Below are 17,994 nucleotides of genomic sequence, written 5' to 3'. Positions count from 1 at the left end.
CTAAGCTTGAGCAAAACACAAATGTGACACGGTCGATGCAGGCATCGCCTCGTGCGCCCAGTACAATAAATATGTTGAACTTCTTTCGCACCGTACGTAGCCAACCGTGCGTGCAGGGAGCGGCGTCTGTTATGGTGGCATTTCCCATCAATGCATCTTTCTTTTGCCGTCTCTGTTCTGCGTGTGCTTGTTTCACATTTAACTTGCAAAACATTCCAATTGCTATCCGCTCACGTGAATTGATCCTACGTGTTCCTCTGCGGGAAAGCGGTCTCGTTAGTGCGACGAAACCTGTCGTGATGTCACGACTCAAGAACTCACAATCTTGCTTCCCAAGGGGACGTTGCTGCTGAGTCCGGTTAACAAACCCCCAAGATGGGCATGCATCTTATATTTGCATCGCATTCTAAAACAGGATGTAATGTATTCACGTGTTTATTATTTCTTAAAACATAGCTTAATTGCTGTATTTTATTTACACTCCCCATGAGTAAATATACGATATTTAAAAAAAGCAATACACAAACTCATTGCCAATACATTGTCATAAATATCAAAACATGTTCTCTCATCTTTGATCTTGTAAAAGACACTCGTTTGCCCCCCCACCCCGCACTACGTGACTGTTTTCAGGTAGGGTGCTGTCTGCTATAGGCCAAAGAGGTCAAACACCATCTGTTTCACCGCTTTGTAACGGCTCCATGAAGACAGGAGGGCTTGTCCCCTGCAGCCTTCACTTAAGCGGTATCCAGGCACCTGGGCCACGACTCTGTCATCTAACGCGACAGCAGTAGTGACGGTCACGCACAGTCCGTGGGTTGTGTTATTGCTGAATGTGCGTGCGTTGCACCTTTTGCCACAGAGGTCAGTATCAGCCGTAGATCAATCCAACCGCTGGTTGCAGGCCTCTCCCCGAGCCGTTACCAGCTCTCGCACTCATGCAACTTAACCACGCCACGTAGGTGGCAACCGCTTTACAATGCTGCACGTATGCACAGTTTTATAGGGCAGCCGTTACGTCTGCTGTGTACGGCCGTCACTCGTTTTAAAGGAATGGCATCACGTCTATCCCCCCCCCCCCCAGTGAGGTCTACATTTAGCAGGAGCGGGGGGGGGCTACCCCCCTTCGTAGTTGGAATCTCCCGCTACGTGGTTTGGCCGTGCCCGCATTGTTGTTGTAATAAAAAATATTATTTGAAGAAAAAAAACGAACAAAAAAATTCCTAACCCGATTAAACAATTCGTTATTGTAGGTACCGACCTGTCTGACACGAGTATGAAGCTTTGTTAGTGAGAAACAATATACTTTTAAAGTGGATTTCAGGTAACACGATAGTGACATCACCACTGCAGTGTGACTGCTGTACCTTTTGGGACTGTCACCACACTGTGTCAATGGAGTGCTGAAAGGCATTCATAATGTTTCAAATCCTTGTCAGACAGACAGCCTGGGACACACGGCCCAGGTGTGTATCGGCAAGGTAAGAGATGTTTGTTTCTTGGGTTATACCTTTAAATATGTGACCTCTGTATGCAGATATTTAGTGGATGTAGAATCACAAGGATATTTTGGCATATTGAAGTTTTACGTCTTTATTCAAATTAAATCGTTGAATTTGCTTGCAAAATACTAATTTAATGTAATGACACTATCTGCTTCAATGTTATATAATTATGTAATAAACGCACAGCAACCAAATAAAATAATGTTGCCCCACGTATCTACCAGGGATAACAACAAAATGTAATTAAATTAGTGAGAGATGGGCGCGTGAGAAATTTGCCACATGCATTCTCTTGATCGTGCAAATTGAAAGTTACCGTAAGAAGCAATGCTTTTGTGCCTGTTCATTCAGCATACATGCATCTGCACTGCGGCATTGCATTTGCTGTTTTGCATCCATCAAATATCAGATGGAAAGGAACAAACTTTGCAAAGCTCAAAAGCCACTGAATAGACGTGCCATATCGGTTACTACCGAGTATTCTGATGATCGTGCAAATTTTAAACTCACTTATTATGTATGCACACAAACAAAAATACCAGATAATAGTAATGGATGTGATTTTGTTATCGAGAATTGCGAGCGTGCATTTCCGTTGCCCTTCTGTTTACCGTACACATTTACACTGCACGTCAAAGGCAGCAGTTCAACACTCACAAGGACACACCGCCTGCTACTGATATCACAAACACTCAAACACCAATACATTTTTAGATACATTTGAAAAAATACCCAAGGAAACTCATCACCTTGTGTCTGCCATGGTGTATGATTGAAACATTCTTATAATTGGCATCAAATTATATATTTCATCCATTGAACTTCTAAAATCATGTTGAGATATTTTTTTTCGCTGAAGGTCTACCAGGAATGCTTCTAAATGTGGCAGTCTAGGATGTTCATTCACACTGCTCCTGCCCCACGGCAGCAAACATTGCAGCACAGGGACCAGAGTTTTGCTCCGTGCATTCTCAGGTGTTCATATGTATCGGGCTGTGTGTGCTGAGTGGCTTCCCTTCGAGGGGAATTCCATATTGGAAGAAAGTTCACTTCGTGTCTCATTGTTTAGCATAGGAGCCAGACATCTGTTAGAGAGAACGTTATTAGACACTCAGAAGCTGTCATTAATCGGCCCTACCCATACAGGCATACATCAGAACAACACAGCAAGTAATTCGCCACCAAGCGAAAGACACATCTCTGTTGTGATTGTGCCAGGCTAGGTGCTCTTTGAGACCACGGAAGTTGCGGAGGGTTGCTAGCAGGATGTTATGGGACAGACACACGTTATCGGCACATAAACAAGTGCGATACGACACATTTACACACACACGCAGATATAAAGTTCCCCTGTATGCCTTATTGGCGAGCACCTATTGAGGCTGGTACGTGCAGGAGGATGTTGTGTGGCCAGCACCACACCCGGCTGCCTTTGCCCCCCCCCCCCCCCCAGCGCTGATGTTTTACACAAGTATAAATAGAGTCACACACATGTGGCTATCATTAGCTCCCCCCCACCCCGCACTTTAATATTGAACATATGTTGCAATACATGTCAGTGCAACAAAAGGGAATGGTTTTATGACAGCAAGACTGGCAGACCAACACGAGCCTCGGTGACTCACTCGGTCGTAGAACTTGGTCATAAAACGAGACCTGGATATCAGAGCTCGACTTCAGGCTTGTAATCTGTAGCAATGCCCCCAAAAAAGCCACGCGAACGAAGTGGAAGAAGACATCGCAGGCGCCAACAACGTTTTGCGGACAGCATCCTCACGGCAATTCTCTTGGTTGTTGCACGGTGCGACTAAGTGACGAGAAACTTGCTTTCGCAAACGTTCCATCCAAAATCGACGTAAATTTGGAGAGAATTCTGCTGTGATGATTTGCTTTCGTTGATATATCTGCCCTTTTTTAACGTAGCGACGGGCGAGTGCCTCTTTCCCCGCTAAATGTCGAAGCTCTTGGTTGGGCGTTGCCCTCAATTGGCTTCTGTGCGATGGAGGCATTCTCAGAATTGGAGACGATTAGAAGGTAACGATCGTCTTCCTGTTTACACTCATCAGCTTCCGTTGAACTGCTCATTTGTGGAACCACTGGCTTGCGTTTAGCCAACTACCGATATGCCCACGGCTTTGCCGAAAACATTTATCAATCTTTAACGAGGTTGGTCTACTTCAAAATCCGCTAAGCCCTCCACAATATCAAGCCAACAAATAAGACACTATCTGGGAGTGAGCAATTACCGTAATCATTTTCAATGCTCCATACATTTTTAAATCACTAGAGTGTTTTTGGTGGTAAGCGCAGTAATATTTAAAAGTGTATTTACAGAAGATCTTAACTGTCATCCATGTGCTGTCTGTGTATGTAAAGATTTAGACTGTTTATCAGTTGTATAGCTGTACCGTGTTGTAGTACTGTAATGAAAGCTATTTAGAGCCCTGTAATGAGTTTATTTGTGAAACATAGGCCCTCATTATTATGTGGGAAGGGCCAGTGTTTTGCAAACAATTTCTTTGGAGTTTGGTTTCTTTAAATGTATGGTGGTAGCTACGGTCTCTTATTTACAGAATGGCATATTCTAACAGAGATTGCCTTTCAATGGCAATTACATTCACACATTGTTACTTTCTACAGCGTATTCCTGTTAGCTTTGAGGCACATTCTTCAGAGTTTTTGGCATTTTTTAAATATACATTTGTGATTGTGGAATCGGTGTTTGTTATTTATTTTATTTCACCGAGTCTTTCATTTTGTTCATAAGACAGGAATGCCTACCTCTAATCGTGATCTTTTCAAAATACTTTTAGCATTTACTCTCATTTGCACAAGTGTAAGATTTTATTACTACTATTATTATTATTATCATCATATTTTTCTCTCCAAATTCCATTCTATTTGGGCTATCAGGCAAATGTCATGAGACTAATGAACATATGTTTTGGAACTATCACAGCGAGCAGTGCACCACCCTGTGTTCGAAAACAAGCCTGGAAGATGCAAACATTTATTTAAAAAAACAATTCGTGGGCCTCTCTATCCACATCAGTTATTATCCCGAGGCATATATTATTTTAACTAACTTATTCTACTTGCTAAAATACACATGACGATGTTACACGTGCGTTTTAAATTTGGGATAATGAATATTGAAACGGGTTCTTCGTGACAGAATGAGATAACAGTTTGGTGAGATGTCAAGAAAGTGACTTTTTCCTTTGAAATATGAGTATAAGTACGTTTACAAAGAGCCAACATTATTTTTTTAGAAGCTAATATTCCCACTGCGCATGGATTTCAGAATACGTAAATACATCCAGTATCATGTTTCAATCTGCTGCACTTTAATTCAATATTGGTGAATGCCGTCCACTCTCTATAGCCATGTGAAGGAAATGCTGTTGTCATCATCAGCTGTGAATGTACTGAGTGGGAAAATAAATGTTCGCGAAATTGTTTCCTGTCTCACCTCTGCCCTCGTTACATTGAAGTGTGAAGTCTTACGATGGTCCTGGCGGGAGCTCGATGTGTTGACAATGAATCTTGAAAAGCTCCGACAAACACATCTGTGGAGACGCAGACTGACGGCCAAATGTATCAGGGTGTCTAAACATGAATTAGGTCCTTCTTTAGTTTACCTCTCATTGCCTAAGTACCTGTGCACAAAATATGGAATTTAGTTGGAAGCAATTACAGTGAACTCTAAGGTGGCGTCTTACCAGTATTGGTTTACTTAAATGTAAAGAAAAACTCACACATTGAAAAATCGTCCAGTTTGACTGGCAATCATATCCGTTCATGGATACGTATTTTATAGCGCGTATAGGTTATTTTATTACATTAAAAGTGTAATTTAGATCCATGTGGAGAGAGTTATTTCTTTAGTGTGTGAATTTCGATCTCTTACAACGTGGATCTCGGAAGAATTATCAACAAACAGCGAAAATCGTATTGTCTCTGGAAGATTCAATGTGATGCATATTTTTACAAGCATGGGCTTCAACCATGTCGAAGTATTTTGTCCATTAGAAAATGTACTGTGGCTTTCTGTCAAATAACTCTAACGATGTGTTACGTTTTATGAAGTATAATAGGCTTTCCATTGACATTTAAACTTAAAGATTTACATTTAGAGTGCGACCATTCACAAAATCGGCAATCGTTGCTCATTTACAAATAACGGCACACGTGCATGCTCGCACAAGTCGAGTGTAAAGGTCAATTTTCGGTCATCACACGTGATTGCAAATTCATTCAATCACTGCCACTGGCCTACCTCGCTAAAATAATCATCTTCATCTGTGTGTGTGTGAGCTGTTTGCTGTGTCTACAGTTATCGGGAGAGGCAGTGTAGCGTTGAGCACGCCGGTTTACAAACCTGGCGACCCGAGTTCGATTCCCGCTCACGGCCAACACCAGTGCCGATTATCTGAACCAGTCCTGGGCCTCCCATAGGTCGACTCAGCCTCAAATGAGTACCTGGTGCAGTGTGTAAACATCGCCACTAGGGAGACAAAGGCGGCCGGGCGTGGTGTTGTTGGCCACCTACCCTCTCGTGTGCCATGCCGCCCTTCATAGGTGCTCGCTAACTGAACTCGCCCCAACCGTCTGTTGAAGCCTATACGAGGGACCTTTATCTTTGTCTCTTTTTTTTGTGCCCACAGTGAATTGTGTGCAGGAAGGGAATGTATACAGCGACAAGGACATCTGGAAACCGGAGGCCTGCACCATCTGCGTGTGTGACAGTGGTAACATCCTGTGCGATGACATCGTCTGCGCCGAGGACGTGGAGGATTGCCCCAACCCAGAGATCCCCGATGGAGAGTGCTGCCCCATCTGCCCCACAGATATCCCAGGTAAGCGCCACGTCCATCATGGACGTCTGTGCTACACTTGCACGTGTGTGTACATGTGTGTATGGGGAGCAGTGGCGTAGTGGTTAGCGCGCTGCACTACGGACCTGGCCATCCGAGTTCGATTCCCGCTCACGGCAAACACCAGTGACGATTATCTGAACCGGTCCTGGGCCTCCCCTAGGTCTACTCAGCCTCAAATGAGTACCTGGTGCGGTGTGTAAACATCGCCACTAGGAAGACAAAGGCGGTCGGGCGTGGTGCTGGCCACCCACCTCCTCGTGTACCGTTCCGGCCTTCATAGGTGCTCGCTAACAGCACTTGCCCCTACAGTCTGTTAAGGCTATACGGGGGATCTTTGCGTAACAAGTACCTGATGCAAATATTGGCACCGGGGAGACAAAGGTGGCCGAGTGTTGTGCTGGCCACACCACCCATTCATGTGTTGTGCTGGCCTTCATAGGTTCTCACTTACAACAATTACCCACAATAGTTGATGTGGGCTACACGGGGGGATCTTTGTTTATATTTGACGTGGTTCTACAGTGTGCTTACCACATGCTTCCCATTCGCTTGGGGTTAACATACAGGCCATTACAGACATGCTCTAATAACAATTGAGCACAATTATAATAGTTAGGCACTTCTTTGCGGTAGATTCAGTTATTGTCAAGCTGGTCTTTTATTGAACATATTATTGCAATGAAGATTTTGCTATAAACACCTCTCATTAGAGGCCTCCTCGTAAAACTTTTTTTAATTCAGTGTGCAACTGATGACTGAGTAGTTTGAAGCACAAACTGTTGCTTTCAAAAACAGGGTCCTTTTCTAGGGACTTAAAGTGCAGGACAAATTAACCGGAACGTTTTCTCTCGTTGTGCTCCTTCCCTCATGCTGCTCAACTGGCAAAGTCTCAGCATCGTCACAGCGTTTTCATTCGCGCAATAGAGGCCCTCCCCATATAATGGGCGTCTGGATGGTGGAATAAGGGGAGTGGGGGCCCAAGTGGCGTTCTGTCTGGGCCTCCAGGGACCTCTGAGTGGCCTTGCATCCTAAGTGATGCATATGAGCACATCAACGAACATTATTTATAGGCATTTAATTTGAACTATGGTCGAGCAGTGAGAGAAAATTTTCGATTTTGTTGTCGTTGCTTCTAAAGAATATACAGTATCATAATATTATTTTGGAGTGCCATTCATTCAATGGTTCTCTTTAAAACGTCAGGGGTCCTGATGCCTTCAGAAGTGTTGTTGTACTCGGTTAAATCGTAATATAGACAAGAGCAATAGCAAACTAAGTACCACCAGTGAGTGCACACTTGGCATGTGCTGCAGAAGCAAAGAGTGTTAACGCTGATGTCGACAGAGCGTATCTATCAAAACGTCCCCTTGCTCAAGAGGCAATTCAACAACCTGGAAAGAATGCTGCGCGCAAACTATGCGCAAGAATGGCAGTCACCTTGATATTCAAAAGCATGCTGGGATTCCTGTTATGGTTGACTGTTAATGGTGCCTTTTATGTGAATGTATTGCACGTGGAATTAAGTTGGACCCCCTTGGCTCCATACGCCAGAGATGTGTTTAAACCATGAGCGTTGTCTGCACGTTTGTTATGGTTTTACGACCTGGTCCGCCTGTGAATATTCACTTTCACAGTGGCATGGAAATGCCTTGCTGACGAATGTGCACGTGGACGATACTGCGACAGGGAATAGAATGTGTAAAACAAAAACATTGGGTCATAAAACCGGTGGGCACCTTGTACGATTACATGTATTCTTGTACGTTGTGGCACGAGTCAATTTTGTTGCCAGCTCAGAATATGCTGCCTACCGTAGGTTCAGGAGGCGCCCTACAAGTTTGTGGGTAAAGCTGAGTTGCGTGCAAAGAGCTGTTTCTGACTGGGTTGCGCTCAAGGGAAGTAGCATTGAATCAGCTGTTCGGAGAGCGGGTGGCTTTTAGAGATATGGAACATGTCTCGCACGAGCGACACGGACGGACAAGCGTTTGGAGGGGTGGTGTTGGGGTTGGGTGAGGGGTCTGGGGTGAGATTCGTGTTGTTGTGGTGCCTGCACGGCGCACAGCAAAACACCCGAGCTACTGTTCAGGCTGCTTTCCAAGGCAGCCTCACGCCTCGTGTCTCCGTGATTAGCGTTCTCCCGACGCCAACGTCAATGTCAATCAGCACGACTTTTCGGTGATCTGGACTTTGCTGGAAAGATTTCGTTTGTGATTGCTTTTCTGTAATCGTTCACCAGCTCTAAAGTGTTTGAATCAAGGTGTCGCAGGATGGCTAGGGTTTTCAACAAATGTGCATTCTGTTCAATTCAGAAGTACACACTCTATGAAGCCGTTATGATTCAAGGAATGTGGGTAGCTATATTTGGTTGATATGTAGTTCAGATTTAGCATGCCCCATTGTACGATATGTACTCAATTAAAGTCTTCATCATCACCATCCATGGGCAAATATGTCTTCTGCCAATATGCCCAAGTAGTGCTAAAATGTTTAACACTTAAAACGCTTGCGGTGATTGGTGAATCTTATGTGTGTGGTGTTTAAACACGGTGATCAGAGACAACATTTACATTCACTCCAGAGTGCAGAGGAATTCTCCTCATTCAGGTTTCTCCAGACTCTCACCTGTGCTTTTATTACATGCTCAGCACAAACACCGTGTCACGTATTTGTGAAATTGCTTTGCATGCAAGCTCATCTCACAGTAGAGGTTACAAATGTGTGCAATTTACTTGTAACAATTTTCAAAATAGGGTCTTTTCACGCATAATTTATAGCTTCCACCTAATTCTTCCTCTAGCTGCATATTACACCTTGTTTAGTTATTCGTGTATGTGTGTTAATGCTTATGGCTGTATGATGGTTGTTTGTAACTGACGCGTAGAACATGTCAGGTGTGCTGAGACAACTTTAGAATCTACTCCAGATAGGGATAAGGCTACCTCAGGTCCTGGTTTAGCTGAGACAGTCACAGTGATTTCATAAAGTCTGTACAAGGTCTTCTTGGTTCTTTCGGTAAAGTCACGTAGAATGGAAATAATGAAATAATAAAAATAAAACATAATAAAATAATTCTCACGACGTTTCGGCCACAACGCAAGCAGCCGTCCTCAGGTGAAGAACAGGTCTGTCAGAAAGACAGCGTCTGAATAAATTAATTTTTATTATTGTATTATTTCCATTCTACGTGACTTTACCGAAAGAACCAAGAAGATGAATCCTTGCAGTCACGAAAGCTTTAAATCAAAATCTGTACAAGGTGTCGCGAAGCTTTTGTTAAAACTAGGATTTCGTCCCAGCTTGATGTCCATGATACAGGCAGAGGGCAGGGCTCCCACCTGAGTAGTGCGCAGCGCTGGCAGAGGGGTTAGACGTGGCCAATTGGAAGTGGGCAGGGTCAATGTCACAAAGAACCAATCAGCTCACTGTGGGTGGGGCTAGTGGCTGAGTGGGCATGGCGATGTAAAAGGGGGCAGGGCTGAGAGAAAAAGAGAGAGGGGCCGCTGTTAATTCTGACCACATGTGTCCACATGTTAATCCTCCCAGAGAAACGTGGTGATCTCTAAAATGGGGATAAAATCGATCTCGTAGCGAAATATTCCACGTAAAAGCAAACGACCTGCTGGAATAACAGCTCGCCTGCCACGAGAGAAAGCCTTGGTGATAGCTGCCACATGGGTCACCTCGTATTGCTGAGCAGCTTCGGAGACTGGGATTGAGTCGAGCACTTTGCTGAGGTCTTTGATGTCTGCGAGGGCACACTACTACCTGTTACCATGGAGATGCACGGTGCCCCCCCCCCCCCCCTGGTCCAGTGGGTTTGGAGATCGGCAGACATACATGCCGAGACTGTGGAGACCTCTAACCCTTGTACTGAAATCAGCTCACACTTTTATATATTTAAAAAAATACATTTCTAACTCGTTGTTTGTTTTGTTTTGTTTCTAGATCCGGAACCCACACCTCCTCCTGTAAGTCCTATTTATTCAAGTTTTTGTTTTGCTCTCTCACATCAAATATTCTCTTTCGCTGAGTGAACGCTGAATAATTACCAATGCTTCCCTTAAAATAAGACATTATCTATCCGCTGCTGAACAAAGGCCTTCCCCAACATGTGACCATTTTCTCCCGTTCTCGTATTTCTCCTTTGGTTGCCACTCTCGTTATTCTCGACCACAGTCCACCATCTAGCAGGGTGTAAGTGGGCATGAGCCCACTTACTTTCTGTAACTCACTATAATGCCTATTAACTTGCATATGTTCTCTCCGGTCCATTCGTTGCTCTTCCCGTCACTGCGATTCCAAGCGCAATCTTCTCCTTCGTTCTTTGTGCAATTATATTTTTGTTTCCACTTTTTCCTTTTGCCAATGTCCCGTCTTTCTGATCCATACGTCATAGCGGGCAATTATGCAACGTGTTTAAACACGCTCCAACTCGCTGTGGTCCGTCTCTTTACTTCATCATCTTGATCCTGGTCTGTCCTCAGTGTTGCATAGCTAATACATAACAAATGAATTGGTGCTTTTAGCCTGTGTCTTTCGGTATCTAACCTGCGCATTATGTTTTGCTGTTGCAGGTAATAAAGCCCTCAATTAAGACTGGTCCCATTGGCCCCAAGGTAAGTTTGGTTTCTTTACCAGTATTGCTACCTCTTTAAAGTGCAAAAATGCCAAACAAACCTTAAAACGCCACTCTCTGTCTTGAGACCGTCCTTCTAGAGTAATCAAAAACGTCACCAAATGACACTTTACCAAGTAAACTGATACAGGGTCCTTATACACACCTGGAATTGCTCCTACATCGGAATAATGTCCTTTACTCAGAAAGTCACGAGATTTGTCCTCAGTTGCTTTGACAAAATGTCATCACTTGAGAATCCCAAAAAGTCGCAAGACCCAACGACAAGAAACACTAAATTGTTCTCTGAAAAAAGGTACGCAACTCGCTGCTGTCATAGTTTAGCGTCGTCTATCCATGGTGACTTCTCCCTTGCAGTGGAAATGCATTGTGACACCAACCAGGATTCCGACTAACTTTTTTTTTTATTCAAATAGGCACCGTTTATGCGAGTGAAAGTTTTTTTTGTTTGGAAAATCAGGAGGTTGAATTCAAATGTGCACATCCTAAAAAAATAACCTTATTCAACCTGTAAACGGAATATAAATGCGTGCCCTATATCTTCAAATTTTATGCATTTTGGATGCAGCGAACACACTAATTTTAAAATTAGCAACACATGATAGAATCTATCCATAATACAGGCTTTGTTTGGGTTAGATCGCAATGTAACCCAAATTTTATTGCTCTAACCCAAAAAACATGTATTATGGATGATATTGATCATGAAATTAAACGTGTTAAACATAATCTGTCCAATTGCGGGCAGGAAGAAACTTTAAATACAATGAGGAGATCACAGCACCCGGCAACAGTGGCAGGTGATTATGATAAAAAAGTTCACGTTGAGAAAAGATAAGTTACTCAACATGTATGAATACACGTTTTTTCTCTCGAAATTAGCCGAATTATCCAACTTCTTGTTGGAAACCCAGTAAGTAATGATGTATCCAGAATGTGGCCATGTGGAGGTAGGTGGTGGGTGAAATGTCCCTCTTTCAGCTGTTGCGAAAGCATTTCGAGCGTGGAGTGAAAGCCGCATTTTCGCATATGTCACGTGATATAAAGCAGCGCTTGAACCATATCTGCTGCTCATCTTTCCACTTTATATTGGGCTGAGTGTCATACCATACTGAAGTCTGTATCGTGTTTTTTTAATATATATGTAACTTTATGTATTTTATAATACAATACAGTAAAGGTAAAAGTGCAGCCCGACAATTGCTTGCTAATGCCACTGCTGGCAGACGGCCTCCACTAGGAGGAGCTCTAGAAAGCCCCCCTGGAGGGAATTTGGCCTACTCTTCCACACTGAATGCAGTATTCTAAATTTCACCGACCATTCCAGGTGACTTACTGCACTGACACATCCCGACTGCTTTGATGGAAAGGCGCTGTCATGGGCAGATGTCTTATCTCTTCTGCTTCTGCAGGGCACGAAAGGAGATCCCGGCCCAAAAGGATCCAATGGGCTGAACGGAGATCCGGTACGCTGTCCCACAGGGCTCACAGAGAGCAGTACAGCCACGGTGGAAGCTGGCAGACCCAGACAAATGTGCACAAAGTAGGCACGTAATAATGCGTCAGGGCCCTTTTTTCGATTGTTTTCTTAAAACACTCGTCATGACACGTTCATGGAATTGTTTCCAGGTTTACTTTGTTAAACCTGGTGAGAACCCAAGAGACCAGGATAGCCTCACTTGTAAGGGTGTGAGGATCAGTTTTTTCTTGAGTTATGCAAAGTATATGCACACAATATGGCTACGTCATGATTATGCTAATAGTATGATAGTATGATTATGCTAATAGTATGAACAAAACTCAACAAACATTGAGAGAAAAAGCCAGACAGTTATATCGAAGCTGTAAAAATTAGACAGTTGATTTATTCTTGAATGTAATCACAAACTTGGATCATGGGAAAGTAAATTGTTGCTTACCTGAGAAAATGTGAAATGGAAGGAACATTCGAAATGGTTAGATTTATTTTGATTTTAAAACAAATATATACGCGAGGTTTGTTTAGATAATAAGGGCCATATTGTGAATAATATTGTGAAAATATGCTGGGATGAGAGAAATACCGTGAACAAAAAGAGCCTATGCTTAAAATACTGAGACATTTTCTTTGATTTGTGAAAGAAAAAAATGGATTGTCCACAAAAAGTATTCAAAAGGTTCATAATTTTCATAATTTTTTTTACACTTGTGCAGAACGCACCTTTAAATGCACACTATCTTGGCAAGGGTAATTGCTTCTCAGCTGTACTATTCCTCATGTACAGCTTTAGATGGTGGCTCAGAACAAATCTGCTATACCCACGTCAGAAAAAAAAAAGCCCTGGAATGTCTTACCGATTATTTAATATTTATTTATGCAATAACATATTTCCGTGCCATTTTACTCCTCAAGCAAATGCAGCACACAAAGCATTCTTTATGAAGCACCCGTCAGCCATCGCGTTCACGTCCCTCTCAAACGACACATCCCACATCACTTTCACCTGGTCGAACGTACTTCATTTTATTTTGGAATTAAAAAATAAAGTACAACCGTTATTTATTCTGTTACTTTGCAGAGGCACAAGAGCACTCCTATCATGTCCGCTAACCTACGTGTGTTTATTCATATTCGTACACGTATATACTACGTTTGTAAAGTTGACGGCGCTGACCGAGTGGAGACGGTTGCTGGATACGCGGTGCTCATGCTGAGCGGTGGCTGTGCTGCCGTCCTGCAGGGCTCCTCGGGTATCCCCGGGACCCCCGGCAAGCCTGGCAACAACGGCCCCCGAGGACCAGCAGGGCCCCCTGGACCCCCCGGCCCATCCACCTCCACCCGCTTTGGAAATGTGAGACCATTGGGGGTACATTTCTGCTCCCCGCCCCCCTCCACCCCCCCCCCCCCCTCCAACATCGAAGATTAATTTGATCATTTTTAGTTGAGAAATACATTTCCAATTGGATGCTACCGTGGCGTAGCTTTTCACGGTCGTGCTGTGCGGCGGCACTTGCTGTGCCGTCGGCTCGTAACCGCGTGTCGTTCGGCGCGACGTCCGCCGACGTTTTTCTCGCCCATTTGCTCGACTGGAGCCTCTTCAAGGAGCTGAATTGAGCACAGATGCGTGCGGCACAACCCGGGAACGCAACGGAAGACAATTTACGATAGGATTTTAAAATGCGGTCTGTGAGCAATCTGTTCTAGAAATGTTCACGTTAAAATAATGCGGCACATGCCGAGAATTATGTCAGATGACGATGCGTATTTTTTGTTTGTATTGCTTGCTATAATTATCTAGGAGCTGTTAACCATCAAAATGCTACCCATTACATGTTTTCCTTTACTCGTGATTTAGAATTATTTCAGTGTATATCGCTGGTAACGATACATATGACGATGGGCTTCATAGAGTGGTAACAATTCAGCGTTATGCCTCAGGTATTTGCTGTGCACGCGAATGCATGTACACGTGTGCGCGCGCATGAGCGTGTGCGTTCACATGTGCGCCCCTGTGCATTGCAGCAAGCCCAAATGGCAGGAGGATTCGACGAGAAGTCAGGACAATCCATGATGGGAATGGGAATGACTGTTCCGGTGAGCCAATGCCCTCCCCCCATCCCCCCTGCCCCCCCACCCCCCCAAGCTACCATTCGTATACAGGAATTTCAGTGGACTCCGTTCCCAAGTGTATGTCTAATGAAGGCACCAGCAAAGGTCGTCAGCGAAGAAGAGTGGCAGAGTATGCTGCCTTCCTCTCGCTGTGTTTCTGAAACTGAACACATCGCAAAGGCCACAGTACATATTCCTTAATTGGGTTGTTACATCCCTGTACAATTCTATAATCTGACATGTAAGCAGGAATGCAATGAGCAACTAGAAGCTCAAGAAGACAATTCAAGGTTTCGATTTAAAGCTTTCGTGACTGCAGGGATTCATCTTCTTGGTTCTTTCGGTAAAGTCACGTAGAATGTGGCCGAAACGTCGTGAGAATTATTTTATTACGTTTTTTTTCCATTCTACGTGACTTTACCGAAAGAACCAAGAAGACAATTCAAGGTGTTATATATGAATTGATTTCCTGGATTTAATGCCTTGAGGTCAGAGGTGGTTCGCAAAAGGTGTCCCATTGACACTTCATAAATGACTCGCAGTGCAATGGATGTGAGCGTGGCCTTTTATTTCCGTATACGTTTGGGCTGACAACGGTGCTCCATGAGCAGAATATTTAGCCCCACGTATTGTTCTGTCAATAACCTTACTTTGATTTCGATTTAAAGCTTTCGTGACTGCAGGGATTCATCTTCTTGGTTCTTTCGGTAAAGTCACGTAAACCATTCTACGTGACTTTACCGAAAGAACCAAGAAAACTTTACTTTGCACGTGAAATTGTGCACGTCTGCTTACAATATCTCATCTTCACGTAATTCATATAGCACCTTGACCAAGTTGCTTTACAGAGAATTAAAAAAATGGTACATATGAACGTAATGGTGCAAATGAGGCGAATAAAATATATGAATAGATGTCAATGTGTTTCGTTGACTTGTGATTTATATGAATTGTTTTCAAACGAAAGTTTTTGCCTCCATGTAATGCTCGAGGCTGTGAAGAAGAATTAATGTGATCTGCTCGCCATTGAACGCTTTTCAAATCTTTCGTCGTTTTCTCGTCGCGCAGGGCTCCATTGGACCTCCGGGTCCTCCCGGACTGCCAGGGTCTTCAGTAAGGACACTTTTCACTTGTCGTCACCGTGGCCAATAGAAATAAGCAGAAGCACACTAATGTCAGTTGCCAAAAGCATATTTTTTTTAAAATCAGTCCACATAACTACCATCACGGTGCAGTCTTTAAATGGCTCCCGCAGCTTTACATTGAAGGTAAAAAGGCTTTGATGTGCAACGTTGTTTTGTCGAGATGCCAAGACAAAGGTTTGCATTCATGAAAATCTGGCAGGGTAAGCATTCCTTCAAGAGATTAAACACAATATTTTTAAATAAACATCAGTGCTTCTGTGTGTTTGTATTGAGCCTGTGTACATCCTCACACGCGGTTAGTACAGAGCTTTTGGGAATTAGCCACTTAAGTAGCACGGGGTTAAAAGAATCAAGCCTTTCGTCTGGAAAAGTGATGCCAACTTCTGGGATGAGAATGGTGGTTGTAGAGAAGAAAGAGGCTTTTGATAAATAATCCCGACAAAATAACATCCTCACTAGTGATCAGCACTTACTGCTGCAGCCCATGGGGGACAGCACATGTGTGAATGATTGACCGCTGCATTTGAGTTCATCTCGGGATTTTCTTGAGCAGTGAGGACCTCTGGCTCCCCCGTCTCCCAATCACGCCACCTTTGCCTCTGGCTAATAACGAGCGTTACTTTGGCGCCGTTTTGTCGTGAATGGGGGTGGGAAGGTGAAACAGAATGCACGTCGGGCTACCTTTGACACCTCAGGGCTTAAAAATAATATCACGGTAGGTGCCCATTATGGGCCGAATGTGTCTGAGGAAGCCCCAACAGCTACAGGTGACAGGCAAGGGGGGACTTACGGGTGCGTGGTATGAGGGGAAGTGGTTATCACTTCTCTCCGTGCCTTAAACGAGCCATCTGATTAGGAGTGTCGCTCCATTGCTGATCATGTTCACGAAATCTGATGAGAGGGTACAGCGCTAAATGTTGGTTATTGTTTGAGGAATTGTAAAAGGGGCTTTTAACAGCATCGTGTTGTTGTTTAACTCCAAATCATTTCAGGAAATACATCTACTACGAAAAAATAATTCTTTTTTATGAGATTAAGGATAATGAGACCTCATTAGATCGTATTTTTGCTCGACTAACCCATTACTGATTTGTTTCTGCTGGCATTTGAGCTGAAATACCCGAGGCTGTATCTAAATATGGTGATTCAAGATGTAGTAAACTGTGTCACAGAGCATTCTCTTGGCTCACTTGCTGTGTCACGTTTCACGCGTGTCTCTGACAAGTCCTCGTTCCTCTGACAGGGTCCTTCTGGTCCTTATGGTTTACAAGGCATCCGTGGAGAGCAAGGGTCTCCGGTATATACGCGCACACGCACTCCCATACGCAACCACACGTGCACCAATGTTCACCACGGCTCATCGGCATAGCAGTTCGCTATTGCGACTGCTCAACGGGCCTGTCTCAACTATATCCACGGAAAAATGTGTCCAAAATCTCCCTGACTTATATGGTTTTTGGCAGAGTACCAATTTGAATTCAACAAAACGTAACGCATGCTCACAACAGACGGAATTTGCAGTGAACAGTTTTTAATCTTGTTCGTGCTGTATTTCATCAGGCCACGAAGGAATATCATCCATGCTAAGGATAATTCACTTTAATTGTTGCAAGAAGTGTTTTTTTTTGTATTACAGTGCCCAACTACTTAGACACAACACGTCAAGTACAATGTGTTCCAATACATTCCTTAAAACACACTTTTTATTGTAAAAATAAAATAGATGAACGTTAATTATGTTTTAAGTCAGATTACCCAAGTAAGTAGTATACAGTTACAACTTTGAATAAAAAAGTGCAATACCTGTTAGAGGTGGCTAAGCCCTTAAAACAGTTATTTTTTTGTGCCCCCCCCCCCCCCTCCGTTATAAAATGTTTACACCACAGTAAGTCTTATGGTAGATCAGTTGTGGCGGGGCGTAGTGTGGGTACGTGCACATTTTACAATCCATCTGGTCAGTGTGGAAATATTGCTGAAATGTCATTGGAGTAAAAGTGTCTGTGTATCGAGTAGCACGGGACTTGCATTTGTGGTGTCGACGCTTTTATGAATCAAAACGTACCCCTCGTGACAAGGCCTTAATTTTAAACAAAACATCAATCCGGTACGGGATTTGGCCAGTCTTTTCAGAGGAGAACTGATGACCGTGCAAGGCAGGGAGGGGGCCTTTGTCAATGTTGCTTGGAATTTTCAGATGAGGGAATTGGGCTTTTGATGCGGTGCTGACACTGGGAAGTTT

The 17,994-nt window shown here is 43.7% G+C and overlaps 1 protein-coding gene across 1 annotated transcript in view; it reads left to right on the top strand.

Annotated features, from left to right (window-relative positions):
- Positions 1-17,994, top strand: part of LOC133349774 (collagen alpha-1(II) chain-like) — a 76,659-nt gene that overhangs the window by 13,302 nt on the left and 45,363 nt on the right. The window contains exons 2-9 of the mRNA XM_061563502.1: positions 6,173-6,364; positions 10,331-10,353; positions 10,960-11,001; positions 12,434-12,487; positions 13,742-13,852; positions 14,524-14,595; positions 15,679-15,723; positions 16,999-17,052. Coding sequence (XP_061419486.1) covers positions 6,173-6,364; positions 10,331-10,353; positions 10,960-11,001; positions 12,434-12,487; positions 13,742-13,852; positions 14,524-14,595; positions 15,679-15,723; positions 16,999-17,052 — 593 coding nt within the window. The remainder of the gene's footprint in view (positions 1-6,172; positions 6,365-10,330; positions 10,354-10,959; positions 11,002-12,433; positions 12,488-13,741; positions 13,853-14,523; positions 14,596-15,678; positions 15,724-16,998; positions 17,053-17,994) is intronic.

The sequence above is a fragment of the Lethenteron reissneri genome, chromosome 31, assembly GCF_015708825.2.
Source record: "Lethenteron reissneri isolate LAM-NWPU_2019-01 chromosome 31, ASM1570882v1, whole genome shotgun sequence".
Lineage (NCBI taxonomy): Eukaryota > Metazoa > Chordata > Hyperoartia > Petromyzontiformes > Petromyzontidae > Lethenteron > Lethenteron reissneri.
The sequence above is the reverse complement of the archived record's forward strand: the minus strand, read 5'-3'. Positions and strand labels throughout refer to the sequence as shown.